The sequence below is a fragment of the Crassostrea angulata genome, chromosome 5 (assembly GCF_025612915.1).
Source record: "Crassostrea angulata isolate pt1a10 chromosome 5, ASM2561291v2, whole genome shotgun sequence".
NCBI lineage: Eukaryota > Metazoa > Mollusca > Bivalvia > Ostreida > Ostreidae > Magallana > Magallana angulata.
The window spans coordinates 5,456,030-5,476,538 of record NC_069115.1 but is presented as its reverse complement, the minus strand read 5'-3'; the positions used below and the strand labels follow the sequence as shown (position 1 = coordinate 5,476,538).

Sequence of the window (20,509 nt, the reverse complement as noted above, 5' to 3'; positions counted from 1 at the left end):
GGTCTACGGGTGAATTTTAAAGAAAATCTTGCAAGACACGCAAGTGCATCTTACGATCTTGGAAGGACGTACGCTTCCCGTAAGCACGCACGGTGACTGTTGGACATGCACAAAAATCACTACGGTTTCATTGCGAGATCTAAAAATGTACGTTGCACTTGGGCTTCACTCAAGGAACCCGTAAGATGACCGTAAGATTTGAAGTGCACGAATGACGTAAGGAGGTCTCACTTGTCCCTTGCGTTATACAGACGTTGACTGCAAGTCGCATGTGTTCACCATCAACATATAATATAAACGTACAGTAGACTTTGATTTTTAAAATGTATGAAGTGTAAATGGTGTCACCCTTTTAAAAATAACATTTTAAAAGCAAAGTAAATCGATGTGGCTTTTTTACTTTCAATTAGTAGTTTCGTCAAACATTTTTTCAAAAATATTGTAAAGTTCAACAAATTGATAACAAAATTGTAAAATCATTTAAAGAACATTGGCCAGAAAAATTATCATTTGATAATTAATTTCCTGAAATTAGATTTTTGCAGACTTTCTTCTACATTTTTCATTTTTTTTTGTATTAGATACGAAAGATAAAACAGATGTTTTCAAAACATGTTTCATTTGTGTCGACCAGTTTAGCTAGTCTAATTAAAAAAGCAGCAATTACAGAACAATAGTAATCTTTTTTTCTTCAAGTTCTTTTGACGTGTTAATATTTACTTGCTTACAATAGATAAATGTCTAGAGAAAAAAGGTTATTTACTTAACGCGTAAACTAAAAATTGTCTGTGCAGCTGTCGTGGGGCACAGAAAAACGTTGGTTAGATTGACTTGCAGGTGACCTAGAAAATTATACGTGACACCTACGACTGGCACGTCAAACGTCCGGTTGTCTTATGTTGCACTCGCAATCATTTCAATATGATTTTTAACGCTTCAATCAACCACGGGAGCCACGACTGGCAGAAATCTGCAGCACACGCACGATCAGCAAACACGTACTGCCGGTTGTGACTGAGGCTTTAAGTACAGGTTCACGTAAGAATCAGGCAATATCGAAATTTTGTGATAAGTGATAAGACGCAAAATAAAACGAAATTTTACCCAGCAAGAAACTGGGATGTTTAGAATGTATATGCCAAATTATTCTGAAATATTCCGTTTCGTTTTTGAATACGGGCCCGATATATTGACAAGGCGCTCAATTTTGACGCCGTGCAAGTCTTAGTAAAATAGCATATATTTTTTATCAAATTACTAAAAACAGCAAACCTTACGAGAAAAATTAATTATAAATAGTAACTTAACTCACTCAGCACAATGATTTCCAATTTTAAAAAGTATTGAAAAGTTTGAGTTTTGAGTTTAAATTGCCGTTAAAATTAGCAAATTCGAGTGAAATCTGGTTGTCTTTCTTGGTTGATTCACAATATCGTCGCTAGATGGCGCCTCGTTGCTACGTACGCTAGTGCGCGAAAATGGAAGTTCGAGAAGACTACACGGTTTCGGGACACTACGCAAACAGTTTCAGAAGTCTGTATAAAGCCGATCCAGAATAAACAACTCCAGTGACCCTTTGTAATTGTTGCAGAGACATAACAAGACATCTGCAAAGTTTAAAACTTAGTGATGGCCGACAAACAACCTGTCAACCCAGCCGCGGACAGCGAAGGAAGTCCACATTATATACAGGTATATTATTGCATATCCACGCTATACATGTTGAATGAAATAAGCCTTTTCAAACAGTGATATAAGTTAACTAACAACTGCAGTGAAGTTTTCGTTTTATTGGCATATTTCACTACATGTATCGGTGATCATACTGGTTTTCCCCGAATCTATTTTTAGAACATCAAAGCGATTGATTCTGGCAATTATCCGGACACTCAAATATAACTGCATACTTTACGAATGTATGCTTTCATCTGTTCATTTACAAGTCTAATTATAAAAGGTGCGTTGTTATAACTTATATTCATATCTTGATTTGAATAAATGTACTGCAGTAGCCTTACACTGCCCTTTGTTTTCAGATACATTGAAAAATGATGTATCCCTACATGTACATGTATATTAGAAACTAATATATGTTCATGCCTCAATCAACAATTGAAACAAAACACCAGTCAATCTTGAATGAAAAGTTCCACATTGTAGGTTTTTTTTACAGCTGTTTTCATTGTGGGGTAAAAATAAGGTGGGGTTTTTTCCCTCACTGGGGTATGGAACACCTGTCGGTATTGATATTGGATAAAAGTATATTATAATCAAAACACTTTCACTCTTTTAGAAATTTCTTTTTAACAATATTTGACCAATAATATAATTTTATAAAATAATTGCAAAGGTTAAAATAATGATTAGGTCATTTCCATCCCCTCAATATATACTGGTAATTCGCTGTGTTCCAGTAGAGATCCCCACCCCTAAATGTTATGTACGGGTACATGTAAATTCTTTGATACAGCTCATGATAAGACGTGGCGATTACTTTGGTATGCAAATGCCCGGGGGTTATCTCTTATCCCATATTTTCATAATTCATTGGTCAATTTACACCCAACCCTTAACAATTATATTTGTTGCTGGTATTTGAAGATCTATTTAAATTATGTAATGGTTTGGCAAGTATTCCCTGTTGTTTTTCCCTATTCCAAACCATTCAGTGTATCATAAATGGTCATGGGTTGAGATCCCATTGCAGAAGTTCAAATCTTCTTTTATTAAATAAATTCATTTAAGATTACATTGATTTAATAGTGTCTAATAGGGTTCCACAATTGGCCCTACCTTCAATTTTATTAACATAGACCAATCCACCCAACCATCAACTTTCCCTATCTACTGATTCTTTCTTTTCAGACTGGAATAGGAATCAATGTTTTATCTAGGCTTTATTGACATGACTGGTGTATTAATATTTATATGTTGTTTTACATTACATATGAAAAGTAACAATATTTCTAGTTTTTAAATCTTTCTATTTCAGGGCTCAGAACTTTGACAATCATAGACCCTGTCATAACATCAAACTGAACTGATGAGGCAGAATATATCTTACTGAATGTTTCAACAAGCGAAAAGTCGAAGAATGTGTTGACTCAGTGCTTAATCTGATTGCACCAGGGCAATCAGAGAAATAAAAACAATTGATTATGTTAGGACCTAAAACAACTCCAACAGATAAAGAGCTTACAAACTACACGTATATGAGGAAATAACTAACTTTGAACTTCACACTCAAATTTTTTCAATGTCAAAAAACTATGTTAATATATATAACAGTAATAAGATGTACATGTATAACTAATTTATGTAGAAGATAAGTGCATATATGTATGTCCCTTTCTCACTGATTGTCCATTATACATGTATAGAAAGAAGAAAGAAATTTTATATCTCATTACCTCAAGAAAAATTATGTGTAATTAGCATTAAGAAAGACAAATTTAGCTGCATGGTTAATAACCAAGGAAGACAGAACAATAACTAATGATTAAGTTTATTGAATTTCTAATATAAAAAAAGAATCTCAGAATGCTATGATATTTATATAATAAGATAACTAGTGAAATACTATGTACTTATCATGATATATCATGATTTCATCTTTAATTACTAATATTTGTATTTATGTAATTACCATGATGGTAGCTACATTATTTGGACTACATACAGTGTTTTCCCCAGAAAATTTTTGATGCATGGGGGGAAATTTGTCAGAGTAGGTGCACGATGCAGCGTTAAAGGGCCCACAACGGGGCAAAATCACTTCGGGTAAAAATAATATAACCATCTGATGAAATGTACTGCATGATATGCACTATAATTAATGCATTTTCATGAAATTCATATTTTGTATTTATGTAATTACCATGATGGTAGCTTCATTTTTGGACTACATATACATGTATATAGGAATATTCTAATAGCATAAATTTGTATACACAGCATTTATCCAACTGCTGCACATTCATATAAATGTATGCACTATTTTTATCCCCCCATCGAAGAAGGCGGCCAGTCCACCAACAGTTACCATTCATTTTCTTCGCAGGGGTTCCACATTTTGAAATGAAATTTGGTATACAGATTTATCTGAATAAGATCTAGGCAAAGTTATTTTTTGGGTATGATTGAGCAATTTTTTGACCTTGGAATTAAAAAAAATTCCAATTATTTGCATTTTCTTCTCAGATGTTTCCAAAGGAGGGGGCATAATTGTTTCACAAACATGTCTTTTTTGTGTGCAATCGTTCACTTAGGATTTTCTTTTTAAAAAATTGTAAACTTTTAGCCTTTCCAGGGTCCAAATTGAGGGGAAAAAATCAATATGTAATCTATTGGTTGATGTTTGATATAGCCATCTATAGTATGTGTGATACATTTTGACATGTATGGTGTCATGTATATTGAGTTATTCATGTACAACTTGTTTATTATATGTATGACTGGAAGTCAGTTTAATAAAGTACTTGTTATGGTGTCACACGTGTTTTCTACATATGGTTGTTTTTATTAAGTATACTACCTTGTAGTATATTTGAATAAATATCTAAAAATGTATATCTATATCTATATACATAAAGGGAGTGAAAAATGCTTATATGTTTTGTTAAATTCTGGAATATAAAGCATGCCTTTAATGATTAAACTGTATCCAATGCACATTGTATAAACTAATACAGGGTTACAATAATTACGCTTACAATAAATTGATGCTTACTGAGGACCCCCCCCCCCCCCATATAGTCTACAAACATATTCTAAATTTATATATCAAATATGAGCTAGCCTGTTTTACTGTACATTGTAATAGTATAAAATATATTTATTTTTGATTGGAAAGGCTGGGCTAAGGGTCCAAATAATATGATAAATTCATTTTAATTGCTTAATATGGTGTACATGGTATTTAACAAATCTGCAGACATCATTGTTAAAAAAAGAATTGTGTTATTTTTTTTAAAGTCAACATCCCCAACAACCCCATTTCAAATTACGTAAAAATAATATGAATTCCTCAAAAGTACATGTAGGTTAAGGTATTATTGACCACCGAGACAAACAATATTGTATATAAGTGTTTAATGGTTGTACATATTACTCACTATAACCATGATATACAGCAGGTCGGACAGTTAATAATTGTTCCTTTTCCCTGTTAGTTATCGTAAGCCTTGCTAACTTTGGCTACTTCCATTATTTTTTGATAGACATACTTATATATTGTTTTAAGACTTGTGATACATCATTAAATATTGTTGAAAACTAAACTTTTGATAACTTTATGATCGTATTTTTTAGAAGTCTGAGAAAATTCGGTATAAATTTGAAACACAATATTTGGTATTCCGATCCCGATCAATAATGATGTAAGATCACATTTTCACAGGTAATGGGTTAAAACAATAACATTTACACATCAATGAAATCAAAGTCTAATCCTTGTTTTAAAATGAAACTAAGAATATGCAATATAATTATATTATTACTCTTAGATACATGTAAAAATGATAAAGATTTTTAAAATTTTGTTAGGAATCCCACATGATTGCTTAGATAATGTAAACCGTCTGTTAATTTTTCAAAACTTTTTATTATGTAAAAAAATATTTCAGAATATCCTTTATTCATTTATTTATAATACACAGTCATATATGTTTGCTGTTTTTTTTTAAAAGAGACATAAAAGTGATCGTTTTTCTCCAATTTTAAAGACTGTATGGCTCATTATTGTCGTGGTTGCCATGGAAACCAATGGGATACTACATCTTTAACATTAGAAAAAAGAAGAGGGCATTGTCTTCTCTTCATACCAACATTTTTGAATAAATGAATTGACACTGAATTTCTGAAAATCCTGTCAGATCTTCATACCATAGTGTTTTCATTGTGTTTAAAAACTGTGACAGAGTGGATCTATTTTTAGTAACACAGCTTCACAATTATGCACGATTCACTAAAAAATTTATCATTTTTTGAGAACACTTTTATATACTGTTCTCAAAGTAAATTATCATCTCAATATGAAATATATGACTTATCACTGTTTGCCTGATTCTTACGTGAACCTGTACTTAAGCGTTCAAATATACATAATTGCATGTAGTTGTTAAGTATAATAACTGCTACAAAACAAAATGAGACAATAACACCAGTTGTGTATAGAACCCAAGGTGAAAGACGCTGTTGTGTTTCTGATCAACCTCTGTACCCATGTATCGTACGAGCTATTTTTGTACATGTGAAATCACGACGCCATTACCAGCTATGCGGGAAATGAAGTGGTGGGTTATTTTCTGTAATGCGTGTATTTTTTTCGTTCAATGCTTGCACTTAATGTAATAAGATTTTGTACATGTATGTATCAATAATTTATTATATAAGAGTGATTTAATTTCTGTTTATTTATTGCTACATGGATAGTTGAAGTACAAATCATTCGAGTCACCGGTGTTACGTGGCTGTCATCTACTACAGCACATCCAGATACATTTTTAAAAAAATGATCTGAAATGTTTTCTTTCTCATTTTTAGTTGGTTTAAAGTTTAGCTGTAAATTTATTAACAAATTAAAAGGTGTTCTATCAAAAGGGTTTTTCCGATAACAGAAAAGAATACGTTTGGGAAGCTCCTGTCATTTTAATCAGATCGTCTGTAACAACATCACTTCTGTTCAGAAAAAAAAGCACATGACTAAAATTGATCTGAATTTTGGTGATATATCAATTGATTGATAAATATAACTGGTAAATTAATTTGAATTTATCTAAGAACAAATAAATTAAAGGTACCCATTTACGCTTTCAGATCACAATAATTTAACTTCACTTTGAAAGCCCCGACAGTTTTCGGCATCTGCATAACTTAAGTCGGCATTCTTTTTCTTTTTTTAATTTGAAAAGGATATAAAGTTATATATATTTCAACCTTTGTTTAGCCATAATTTATCTATTTCTAAACATGCGCTATTTTAATGTATCAGGTAACGATCTCTCTCTCTCTCTTTCTCTCTCTCTCTCTCCTGAGAATCACTTTAAGCTATGTAATGTCCAGTACGTATTCAAACATTTCATAAAAATAATCAAAATAGTATTACCACGAACTGTGTGAATAGTTTACAATGTTTAAGAAATCGGCGATGCAAGTTTCCTTGAAAACCAAAGAAATGACTAAGTTCTAAGAAAGAAAATGAAATGAAAATAATTATGTAACTGTTTTAATGAAAATAACAGTTTTAAATCTTAGTATGTGTTATCTTATCCCGTATTAAAAAAAATCTAGCAAATTATTGAACTTATCTGGTCAGCGATAATCGATAATCCGTATTCATCAAAAGACAATAGGTCAATATGCCGTATTTGGAAGTTGCACGATTATTACACGGTACGATACGCTTTTGAGGTAGGTCTTGAATACATTATTTTGCACCTTTTTTGCACGGTACGGTTCGTTTTGTGAACGGTAAGGTACGCTTTGTGAACGGTACATTTCGTTTTGTGAACGGCACGGTTCGTTTCTTGCAAGGAACGGTACGGTTCGTTTTAGATATGTAGTAGCACGTTTCAGGGTCTGTATAAAAAGAGACTGAAACTTATTTCGCCTCTTTTTGGCAGTGAGAAAAAGAGGAACCAAATGTCCCACGCAAAAGCAACCGCATCTCAATAACAGAGAAAGAGACATTGATATAGTTCAAGATGGAAACAGTTTGTTTATAACAAATTCAACAATTCTTACCATGATAAGTGTAATTATATGAACAAATACATTTCAAAATAGTACTTACACAGATTATGCAGACCTGCAGTTTATACCTTCTTAGGCTTTATTTGAAGAACAAATTGCAATATTATTTTTTGCGAAATTGTGAGAATCAGCACATTTAAATGACGTCATGAACGAACACCTATCTCATTAATTGAGATTAAGATTCACATTTTTTGATAGTTATTTTTCTATTGTTTCTTTCGAGAAACGATACGATACTATTCAAATATCGATAAATAATGGAAGGATGAACATATATTTGTCTCGATCAAAAGTAGTTCATTGACGATAATATGACGTAAAACAATCACAAATAACGTCGTATTTTTTTATTTGCATTTGTAGTATAAATGTCGTGCTGTTATTTTTTCAACCCGGTTAAACCGAATTCACAAGATTGTACCTGTATTCCTATTCACCTTGATTAAAACATACTTATTTTATTATAGCAAAGAATTGACTCCGTTAAAATATATTTGGAGGGCATTCTTTTAACACTGAATATTGATACTTTATGTTTTGAATTGAGATTCCTAATACTTGTAAAGAGAGCAACATTGCAGAATTGTTTTCATTGACCCGGCTCTAAAATCAACAGCATACAAACGTGTATAAAGGATTTCATAGGCTATTAATGCTACAAAATTGTGCTGTTTATTTTTAGATTCTTATATTTTATGAATATCATCAATTTTGCTCAGTATATTCCTTGTATAACGAAGAAAAGAAACCTGCATTTTTTCTACCGCCCTTTATATGCTGTCCGAAACACAAGGTGTGGCATCTTTTTTTCCAATATAAGAGAGTTTAACATCTTGTCAGCTACCAGCAATTTGCCATTATTGCAATCTCAACCTTAAACGTGTATTAAAGCTTATTTAGATATGTCTTTAGCATTGATTTTAGAAGTTTACACATTCATTCAATTATTATTACATGCAACTTTTGTTTCCTTTTCACTTTTTTTGAACTCTACTGAGATAAAAGCTCTGTTGAACTTTTTGGATCCCAGTTTGTTCAGCTTCTAGTATTCTGTCGGTCTCTTCGTCTTTCTGACTGTCCTTACACCTTTAAAATTAAGGACTTTTACTCTAGAAAAACTTGGCCAATTTCAGCCAAATTTAACACTAAGCATCATTTAAGTTTGTTAAAATAAAAGGCAATTTTAAGGGGGGGGGATTAAAAAACAATTATATGTGTCAAAATATTTCTTACATCTTCTTATAAACCAAAAGCTTAAACTTGTGTAAAAGCATCTTAATGTATTGCAGATTGAAATTTGTTCAAAATATGATCCTTAAACAATATGAGTGGGGGGGGGGGATTGCTAGGGAATAGGTAGGCAAAAGTTTTTAAGGAAAAAATCTTTTTAAACAGGATCTACTTGTATTCTAATATGTTCTCCAATTATTTTTTAGATAACTTTTGATTCTATTACAGCAATTGTTGCTCAGAAAAACAAAGTGGCCTTAGGATTTTTTATAAAACAAAATCGAAAATTTCTTTCTTTCTCAATGAACTACACTAGAACTTAACAAAATAAAACTTTTTTATTCAGATATACCTGTACGACTTGTGGATGGACCAACTGAATATGAAGGAAGATTAGAAGTGTACTACAACGAAACATGGGGAACTGTGTGTGATGATTCTGTGATTAAACAGCTGGCCGATGTGGTCTGTCGATCGTTAGGGCATACTAGGTAAAGTGATATGATAAGTAGCGTTTTAGGTTTCATCCCAATGAATATACAGAGAAAATAGGAATTGAGGCATCTAAAAGTTTTTTTTAATAATATTGTGTTTTACAAATTTCATATATCTAACACGATTAAAGCTATTTTGATGAGGACAGAAATAAAGAAGTATTTTAAAAAAGTCTTTTTTTTACTGTGGCTTTTTTTTTATCAGTTTTGTATTATATACGTTTTCCTGTTGTCCATGATTCACCAAAAGACATTCGGAATATTAATATCTTGTTTTCAGTCATTTTCAGTAGTATGAACCATTTTTGAGCTCCATAATTATTATATAAATGAAATTTAACACACAGTTTTTAATTCTTATCACTGAATGATAAATCACTGGATCCGAAATGTTTTGTTTTCTTTTTCTTTTCTTTTTTTAATTGATATTGACGTATTGTTGGTGTCAAGATATATGTTCATTTACTTCGCGTCATGAAAAATTACATACCTATCTTTTTCTCGATTGGAGTTTCCTTGAGTATCATCTTTTGAAAGACGTTTTAATATTTAAGTAATGCATCTGAAGCCTATTGCTGTGCTCACTATGGCCAAGGGACAGGACCTATCTGGTTGGACGATGTTACATGTTTGGGATCTGAGACACGAATTGAAGATTGTAACCATCGTGAGTGGGGGTCTCACAACTGCGGTCATGGAGAGGATACGTCTATCAGCTGTATTCCTAGTAAGAAACCTTTAAATAGTTTAACTCGCCTATCAAAACACAATCAACAGGATGCACTTAGCATAAATATATACAAAACAAAACTTTAAAATAATATTTTTCATCAAAAATTACAGTTATAACGAATTAAGAATGTTTCATTCAGTTTTCTAGCTCTTGATTGAAAAAACGTAATTTTGACGGAAACCAAAGCTGTGTCTACCTGGACATAACAAATATACAGTAACCATCAGACAAAACCTAACAGAAAGTAAACCCAGACTAATTCCCGGGTTTACTAAAGTTGACCCAGAGTAAACCACAAGTAAACCCAGAGTAAACCCAGGAAGTAAACCCCGATCAGAAATAGATCCCTGAGGCAGACGCTACATGTGTGTTTAGAATAAACAAGGGGCGGGGATTTCAGGAAATAAAAAAAATTAATAAAAGATGGATCTGTTTGCATGTCAATGTTTAAAGAGGACCCCAAAAGCAAACCTCGAGTAAATATCAAGTAAACTAAGAGTAGACCCAATGTAAAAAGTAAGAGGACACATATTTTCAAAAATTAAATCCAGGGTGAACCCCAAGTAAATCCTGAAGGTAAACCCTGGGTTTAGGTGGGGTTTACGCAGGTGTTAGGTTGGGTCTGATTGATACTGTACAGCCATAAAGAACAAGTCTTGACTTTCACGCTGGGGCAAAAAATAATATATATTCAATAATATTTCATAACCAATATACTATAGAAAAACAATATGTGAAATATTCTTTATTTGTAAATGTTGATCTGATAGTAATTCTTTTATTTCATGTTAGATGGGCGTATAATACATTACATGCGCATACCTAATTATTTGAGTATAGGCAGAGTTTTTAGAGTATTTGTAGGAGTGTGAGGTATATAAGAGTGTTGACTATCTTTCATTTTATTAATAAGCCTTGCAAATCCCTAATATTTTAGTTTGAAAATTCATTTCATCTTCTTAAGCTCCGCAAACAGCAAATGATTTTTCGACATCTCATAAGATAACTACTGAATTATCAACAGGCCAGACTTCATCGTCTGATTCAACAAGTACAGCTACAGCTGAAACATCAAAAACTCCAACAGAAACTATATTTCATGCGTCAGAAATAGACCCGTATGATGATATTACATCTGATTCAGCACTATCTGACAAAACCTCAAGTGATTCGCTAGTATCATTCCAAAGTGAACCTGATTCTACTGATTGGCCATTACATGGTCAACGAACCACCATAAAGTCATATCTGATCCAAACAATACCAGTCAAATCAATGTATCAGATAGGGATGATTTTCTCTATAGTTTTCACTACTCTTACATTTGCTATCTACATCTTGACATGGAGGTATGTTCATATTAAATGAATGAAATATCTTAATAGGAGTCTAATATATTGTTCCAGTTATATCATGATGTATCAATATCCATTATTTAATCTAAAAGTTTTTATTTATTTTGCATTTCAAGAGAATGTATATTACTCTCAAATGAAAGTATTTTCGACAATATTAATATCAGGTTTATCATTTATTGATCACAATTGTCGGCAAACATGAACATCCTGTGTAATTTCCACTGTCACAGGATAACGTTAAATGTTCAAAATAAATGATGATAAATAGTAAAGATAAGCTGTTAAATGGTTAATTCGACGAATATACTTTTATGTTTTGATACAGGTATAAATTTAAAGTATTTGAAAACCTAAGAAAAAAAATTATACAGAGTGGTAACGTTTATTTTCTTTTCATCAAAAAACCAACTTGAATTTTACATTGATGATTTTCAGATATATAAAAAGTGACCAAAACATCATTATGCTGAATCTATGTGGATCGTTGATTTTGTCATATTTTATATTTATCACCTTGGTGGAAAAAACAAGCAATGAGGTACAGAAATAATTGAGAATACACATGTGTAACACCTTTGTTTTAAGTAAAAAAAAATATTGTTTGCATGAAAAATGGTATATTTTATATTGAATGTATTATAAACGTCTAAAATTTCAGGGTCTTTGCACTGCAATCACGGCGATCATTCACTATCTATTCCTGGTCACTTGCTTCAGTTTGTTAGGAATAGGTGTCAATTACTTTATGTGTATTACAGTCACATTCTACAAAATGGACACAACAACTAATTTGAAACATAAATCAAAACTTTGCTGGTTCCTGATTGGAATATGGGGTAAACAGTAGAAAGCACCTTATATTTGTCTATTCTCTTATGAATGTCTTTATTCTCTCTCTCTCTCTCTTTCTCTCTCTCTCTCTCTCTGTCTTTCTCTCTCTCTGGTATTAAACATTTCAATTTATGTTAAAAAATTGAATGTAAGCTATCAAGTTGCAGATTCCTACAGATTGCATTTAATGTTTTTAAATCTACAGGCATCCCCTGCATTATAACTGCAACAAATCTTTGGGCGTTCTGGGGAAAAGGTTATCACCTGAAATCTTAGTATGTATTTATCAAATGCTTTAGATACTATTTTACTTTTTTTTAAATTGGTTATGATACATGCAAACCTTTGAAGTACCATAATTTCCCTTACTTTTCAGAACTTTTAAAGTTAACCTTTTAATTTAATCTTTTAGCTGTTGGTTGTCCATGGACAGTGGCTCTCTATACATGTTTATTATCCCAGTCTGTTTGATAGTCGTGGTATGTTAAACTTAATTTTCTTGATTTTTTTTTAATTGAATATTAAAATTTTTAATTTATTTTTTTCTATGTGCAATACTGATTGATTTTACATCCCACCTTTGAAGAAGCTAGTGCTTAAAGTAGCTTCTAGCTAAAATACAACAACTTCATTGACTGTAATTCTAAATTTTATCATGATTTTATAGATGCTGAAAGAGATTGAATTTTAAAACCTATTCACGTTTATGAAGCTTGTGATAACTATGTTAAGGTTCTAAACTAAGTAGATGATGAATATTGTGACGTTTATGCACCGTCAATCCTTAGATGCTTATTTTGAGACATTTGATTTGATGCTGGATGTGGTTATATTTTTAGATAATTTAAAAGTTGTCAAGAAAGTGTTGTGTGATGCCAAGATGGATGATGTATCTTTTCAAATTTATAACATGACATCATGTTAAAATGTTTTGAGCCATACATTTTGAATTCTGCAAGAGGTTGAAAGTGTTTGATAATGTAGCAGATCTAGATTTTAATGCATATCATATAAATGAGTTACTTCTGGCCCTAACATACTCAAAACGTGATTGTTCCACATTTTTTTTTACAAAGTATAGAGCTAGAATTCCTATGGGTACCAATTACGCCCATTTGGTAGCAGATCTATGTTTGTATTCAAAGGAAGGGGAATTTGTTTAAAAACCTGTACGTTAAAAAAAATCCCACGCTGTGGCCTGTAACTCAACATTAAGGAATATAGAGCACCTGCCATCATTGAACAATAGTAACTTCCATCCTTATGTCGACTCGATATATCGAAGTCAACTTGAAATAAAAGATACCATAGAGTCTGCACTATCTGTGTCATAGAGTACTCGCAACGTTATTTTTTACAATCTTATTCTATCGTATCGTGTATTACTCCAATTGTATCATGCGAGTTTACTGTTCTGTCGAGCGTTAATCCTATCGTTTCGTGCGTGTATACTGTTCTATCGAGCGTTTATCCTATCGTATCGTACGTGTATACTGTTCTATCGAGCGTTAATCCTATCGTATCGTGCGTGTATACTGTTCTATCGAGCGTTAACCACATCTTATCGTATCCTATCCTATTTTTTAGTTTACCCTATCATTGATAATCGTGTTGTGCTTTTTTAATAATCAAATATACTTATTTTAAGAGTTGCAAGCTGTAACATCTTACACAGCATTCTATCATGAAACTAATTTCTTAACGAATTACATTAAAGTTAAACAATAGCACATGTAAATAATATCTGTAAGCAGTAGAAATGGAAATTAAATGTAAACTAGGAACAAAGTTACATATTTACCTATATATCGAATATATTAAAACGTTCAAGGAGAGTAAACTTGCGCAAATATTAACTTGTATTTAATATAAATCGTTTTTAGGCATCCTGTTTTTTACAGAAATAAAAATATTTATGATATCTTTCTTATTTCATAAAAGATTTGTATTTTTATTGAACCCGCTATTTTCTGTGTAATTCGACCTCAGACTGAAATGTCCCCAGTAATCGGCTGGGTGTGCGGTAATGAAAACAATGTGAACCAATCGTACGCAGGGTGTATATATGCGTAAACATTTACTTCAATTGTATGCTATATAATATGATATCAATGCATCGTTTTTAATAAGAAAAAATATATTTATAATAAATTTCATATTTTGTGTATAAAATTAAATGGAACTCCACATTTTCCGTGTTATTTTATCTCTGGCTGAAATGTTCGCGGCAATCGGCTAGGTTGGACGGTAATGAAAGCAACGCTAACAATACAGATATGTTATTAATCATTTAAGCACACAAATTTGTTAATAAATTCTAACTTGTCATATAATACTTTCTATAAATGATCCAGCAATGATTAACAATTCGGCATTTGTGAACTACAAGGCATTCTTCGAATATCTTGATTCGTACTTGTTCTGCCAATATCATATTCATCGTAAAGATCGTTTAACGCGATTTTTTGACATGTGGAGATAAGGAACAGTGTTCAGAATCAAAAGTCCAAATGAAATTAACAAAAACAGGAGCAGAGCAACCACAGACCTCTAAAAAAATTGATGTAAAATCAATTGCCACAGAGGATTGCGCATCCTCTGCTGACCAGCAACACCCGCTGTGTGTTGTTTGTCGTAATCGGGAAAAAGGTAAAAACTCGTAGACAATTAAGTGATTAATTAATAGTCTTACAATATTTATAAAATAAAAGTCAGTCAGTATTCGACCTACCAAGAGATTGTATTTGTTGACAACCCTGTTATTTTGACTATAGAACGTATAAAAGAATGACTTTAATCGAGACTGTTGATAGGCCTATTTAATAACCGTGTTTGTCAGTAGCTTGTCTCACCATGGAAACACTTCATACGTTGAACATACCCTTGCGTATAAAATATACTAAGAGACAAAAATTTCATAGCAGGAAATGAAGGCATAATGCTACATACGTAAGGATATTTGGCTTTTTATAAATTAAAGTCATTACGTTTATCATGTTTTGTTGTTAGGTTACTATCAATGTCCCTTTTCAGTAAAATACCCAAATACAGTACCTGTGGGTTTTTTTCTTTACATGATAAACGATAAGAAAGGATTCACGCATATATAGACAGGATTAACACATAATAGAACAGGACACATGCACGATTAGATAGGATTGATACACGATAGGAAAGAATATACGTTCATGATAAACAAAATATGTAGTATATATTGAAGTTTTAAGAACAATACAAATTATGGGTGTGTCTTTCAGCTGGCTACGTATTGAAGTGATGAATTGATTACTTTAACTCCTTAAGATGTTTATAGTTCATCCAGCTTTATATATGTATCAGAAGTTACTCGATAATCAAGAATGCAAAAAAGAAAAAGACCGAAATCACTTGAAGTTCATAGTACAAGCCATCACTAACTCTAATTTGCTTTTTTCTGATAGGGATAGGATTTAAAATATGAAACTATTGGTAAATTTAATAATCACACGAGGGGTACAGTATTTTATCATCTGGGATTGCATTACAGTTCCCAACACATTGTAGACAGTATGGTTTCTCATAATGTAATATCATACCAAAAGATGACATCACACAATGTTTGAAGTGCATGTATATTGCATAAACAATTAAATTAAATAAAATTAAAACATGTGTAATAAAATGCAATGTAATACTAGGCATTATATATATACAAAAATGTTATTGTATTTCATTACAATTGCTTATGATATGATCTTGAATCAAGAATATCACATAATGTATAAAATTTCATGATACAGTATTGCAATTATGTATATGAATAATTCATGTAATATGTATTTGTTAAAAAGTTATGTATAACACAATAGTGTGGTTTTATGTATCAAATATCATTCGTGTATCATATTTTAAAATTACAGAACTATGATTTTGTTATAACAGTACAGTTTTGGCCGTATTTAGGTAATGCCTCGTCGAGATTCCATTATGACAATAAAATAATAATAAATAAATGAAAAAAATAAATAAATATGTCTTCCTAGGTAAGTTTGATGTTGTTTTCATCGAACTGTTTAGGATGAAATATATTTACCTTAAAGTTTATATTCATTTTCAGTTGATCCTGCTAATAATTGTGACCTTGGTGAGGGTTTTGTGTGCTTCAAAGGAAATGACTGAGTCCACATTTCAGAGAGAGGGGTCGTGAGTAACATAAATTAATCAGTGTATTGCATGTATCCATATGTTTTAAACAGTTGATGTATTTAAAAAAATTTATACCAAAATACTGAATATTTTATCCATAAACCTTTTTTTTTTTTAAATTACTTCATCTTCTGACATCCCTCTGAGTTTGTCACCGTTTTATTTTAAGTCTATAATCAATGACATTTTTGCCGTTGACAGGTCTTTAAATATCTACAGCGCATTTTATTTGAAATGCGAAGGGTAATCATTTAGAAAAATCTGTCATTTTTCCTCAAATACATTTGACATGTCGCAACGTAAAGCTACTTAGAAAATAGATAAAAACTAAAATAGAATAAAATCAGTCTCAGATTTATTTGAAACATTCTCTCTCTTCCTCTCTCTCTCTCTCTCTCTCTCTCTCTCTCTCTCTCTCTCTCTCTCTCTCTCTCTCTCTGCTTTCTACAATAATCAAACACGTATATGAAAGAAAGGAAACAACAGGTAATCTTTAAACATTTCACTGACAGATCTGGATTGCGAATACTGGTTACAATGCTACCAACGTTAGGAATTACTTGGGTATTCGGAAGTATTGTTTTTTATGAAAACGCACAGTTGTTCCAATATATATTTGTCATTGCCATTTCACTGCAGGTAAAACATCTTCCGATGATTATTCTATTAATCTAAATGGCAATGAAAACAATGCTGTGTTTTTATTTTCTGATAAGTGCATCATCTCATTTGGGTTTTATTATTTCTGCAGGGACTTGTTATATTTATTTCACTTGTTTTGCTGAACAAAACGGTGAGTAAAAAAATGAGAAATAGGATTTATTCGCTAAATGTTCTCTTTTTTTACCTCATTTGTATGTTATTCATTGAAAAAAAAAATATATGCATATCATGTTTAACAAATGGTTTCTTAAATCAACATTTTACTACTTTGTTTTAACTATTAAATTGTAAATATGTTTTTTCAATGTTTTTCATTTGGAATTATTCTTTCTCAATTTGAAAACAAAGAATTGTAATATATTTCTAAAGATTCTGCACTTTCAATAAAGTGCATTCTTTTTTCATGTCTTGAATAATGGTTTTAGAATCCGTATATGGTTTTATTCGTTGTCTTAAAATCATTTTAACACTGAACTTTACATGTTGTCGTAGCATCTATTCTGCATTTATATCTGATTTTTGCTAATTTCTTTTTAATCAAAAAATATATTTAAGATCAATTCTGAAACTTTGGTACAACTTTTCATTTCCTTGAATTGTATTAAAACATTATTAAAACATTATCTTAAAACATTACCAAGAGCACACAGTGGATCGGCATTGGATGCTTTATCTTCCAAGGCACCTGATCCTTCCTCAATTTCTTTAGAAGTCTGTTTTTGGTCCGCTCCTATTCTGTATTTTTTTTAATTTTTTTTATTTTGTGCACTGTTCGTTATCACCAGAAGTCATCTTTTTTATAATTTTGAATGAATAAGCGAAGTAGTCAATGTTGATTTTTAAAATAATATTCGTTAGAAATGATGTTAATATATAATTATTATTTGTCACATAGGTGATGCGAGGTTTGAGAAACAAAAACCCAGCCAATAGTAGAGTATGGCGTGTCCCTGAGGAAGCCAGAATGGACAATGATACCGTTTCGCAAAGACAGACGGTAAATTGTTCTTAATGTGTTATCTATTAACAGGCAAATAGCACACGTTTTATGTGAATGTTTCTTGTTAAAAAAGTTTTTATAAACATGTATTTCAGAGCTTTGTAATGCATGAGCATGCATCAACACTCGAAAATATAGAGATGACTCCGGGAGAGGAAAACACGGTAAAATATTTTTTAAACCTTTAAATAGTCATTTATTTGTATTTTCCTACTAAAAGTAAAATACTACTTTTAAGAGTTTTGTTTGACATGATATGACTTTTGTAGTTAAAATTTCATGCGAGAATTTTCGAATCTTAGATTTAAATGCGAAAATACATTTTTTTTCTCTGGTTAAAGGAACGGGTGGGTGAGTGAATTTTTTCGTTAGAACCCAATGGTTTTTTTTCTTTTCTTAAAGAAATGGAGAAACCGTTTTCCGTTTAGCTTAATCCCTTGGAAGAAAAGGTACACAACAACAGAGATGTAAAAAAAAAGAATATTTATTTACTCGAGTTCATTTAACAGAAAAGAAACAAGTGAAGAAAGATTGTTGATCAGAATTATTTTTTTTATTTTTTCCTCTCTTAATTATAAGTTAATCAAATGATTAAATATGTATATATTAGCAGCTTGTTATTACGTGGGTTTTTTTGGATTGAAAATCTTTAAATTTGAATAAATAATTTGTATAAATTTCATTTGAAAAGACATTTTGTTAAATTAGGAAGAAAGTTCTTCATAAACAGTTGATTTTTTGGTTGTTGCTACATGTACATTTTATATTGTGCATTTGTTTATGCAAAACTGTTAACCCTTTTTACAGATACTAAAATACTAAAGAACTTTCAATGGTCTCTAATATTGTTTTATGTATAAAAATTGTAATATGTTCAATATTAACTCACATTATTACGAACAATTTTATGAAAGAATCAAAATATAGTGGACTCGCATAATCACTGATTTTCTTCATACTTGAAAATTTGATAGTCTTTGATGAGTAAAAAAAAGCCAAATACCATTTATTTGTTGCAATGTGGTCCCGTTGTCATAGTAACCGAGGATGAAGATATAACATGACATTTTAATGCTTATTTGAGAACAAATTGTGAGTAGTGTGTACACCTTGGGGTTTTTAGAGTAGAATATATGATTAAAACAATTTTGTAATTATTTTTTCAAGAGAAATAAAAGCATTTACGGACACATTTAACAATATTAGTCGGCTTGTTATCATAGAACCGGTTCTCGTTCAAATTTAAATTCTCAATTGCATAATTATAATGATGATGTGTCTCAAAAATTTTGAAATTTCTCTTTAGTTGCCATTAAATCACTTTAAAATTGTGTATGTCCGTTTATGTAAGTGGGCAAAACTTTTCAAAATGGTTTAAAAGTATGTAAGATTAGCTATTGTTTCATCTTCAGTCTCGATTACCATTGCAACGGTAACTTCCAGCACCAAACTTCCAAAATTCTCCGTTGTTTTACATCTAGGTGTGTCCAATCATGAAATATAAAGGAAATTATTGACCATGCGTGTCCAGACCTTTTATTTATAAATCGTTGATACTAACATAAATTTGGTATTTAAACGTACATTTCACTCAGATCGTACTTGTACTTTTTTTTATGTGAAACTTGTTTGCAATGAAACTTCGCACAGGATTTACTTAAACTGTTCATATAAGGTTCATGTGAGTTTATGTTATGTTTGTTTGTTTAATTTCTTTTGGTTTTTGTTTATTTTTCATACACACGTTTTGAAGTCTTTAGAGAAGTTATGTTATTTAAGATTATAGTCAAATTGCTATTATACTTTACTATTAAATCACATAACATGCACCTAATCATTGAACCAAAGTTTAAGTGTTCACCAAATGTATTGCTTTACTATAACATATCATATATTTAGTTATATGTGCGAACACTTGGAAGTTTTGTAAAGTGTATATTTATAATGCTAACCATAAGTAAAACACCTCTGCAAATAAACATGATTTTGACCTTTAGAAATTAATTTTCGTTTATTTATTCTATTTCTTTTAAGATCAGTAGAGTTCAAGTGAGTTATCTGATCAGTTTTATTTAGATAGAAATCCTTTGAAACACTCTTTTCAAAACCAATCGGCCAAAAGAGTAACTAGTGTAAAGGCGTCCTCAAGAAGTTTAGATTCAATTTTGTTATATTATTTTTTCTGGGGTAGATTGGGTCACAATGGGGGAGGGGGCATAATTTTTTATATAGAAATAAAAAGACATGTTTTGTTTTAATC

At 31.1% G+C, this 20,509-nt stretch overlaps 1 protein-coding gene across 1 annotated transcript in view; it reads left to right on the top strand.

The window, feature by feature from the left end:
- The window catches only part of LOC128183045 (deleted in malignant brain tumors 1 protein-like), an 84,741-nt gene extending 64,498 nt beyond the window's left edge, over positions 1 to 20,243 (top strand). Inside the window, exons 41-52 of the mRNA XM_052851865.1 lie at positions 9,332 to 9,476; positions 10,034 to 10,206; positions 11,237 to 11,561; positions 12,006 to 12,108; positions 12,229 to 12,406; positions 12,607 to 12,676; positions 12,814 to 12,880; positions 16,498 to 16,583; positions 17,099 to 17,379; positions 18,145 to 18,246; positions 18,345 to 18,413; positions 18,652 to 20,243. Coding sequence (XP_052707825.1) covers positions 9,332 to 9,476; positions 10,034 to 10,206; positions 11,237 to 11,561; positions 12,006 to 12,108; positions 12,229 to 12,406; positions 12,607 to 12,676; positions 12,814 to 12,880; positions 16,498 to 16,583; positions 17,099 to 17,261 — 1,310 coding nt within the window. The 3' untranslated portion in view covers positions 17,262 to 17,379; positions 18,145 to 18,246; positions 18,345 to 18,413; positions 18,652 to 20,243. The remainder of the gene's footprint in view (positions 1 to 9,331; positions 9,477 to 10,033; positions 10,207 to 11,236; positions 11,562 to 12,005; positions 12,109 to 12,228; positions 12,407 to 12,606; positions 12,677 to 12,813; positions 12,881 to 16,497; positions 16,584 to 17,098; positions 17,380 to 18,144; positions 18,247 to 18,344; positions 18,414 to 18,651) is intronic.
- The last annotated feature ends 266 nt before the right edge of the window (positions 20,244 to 20,509 follow it).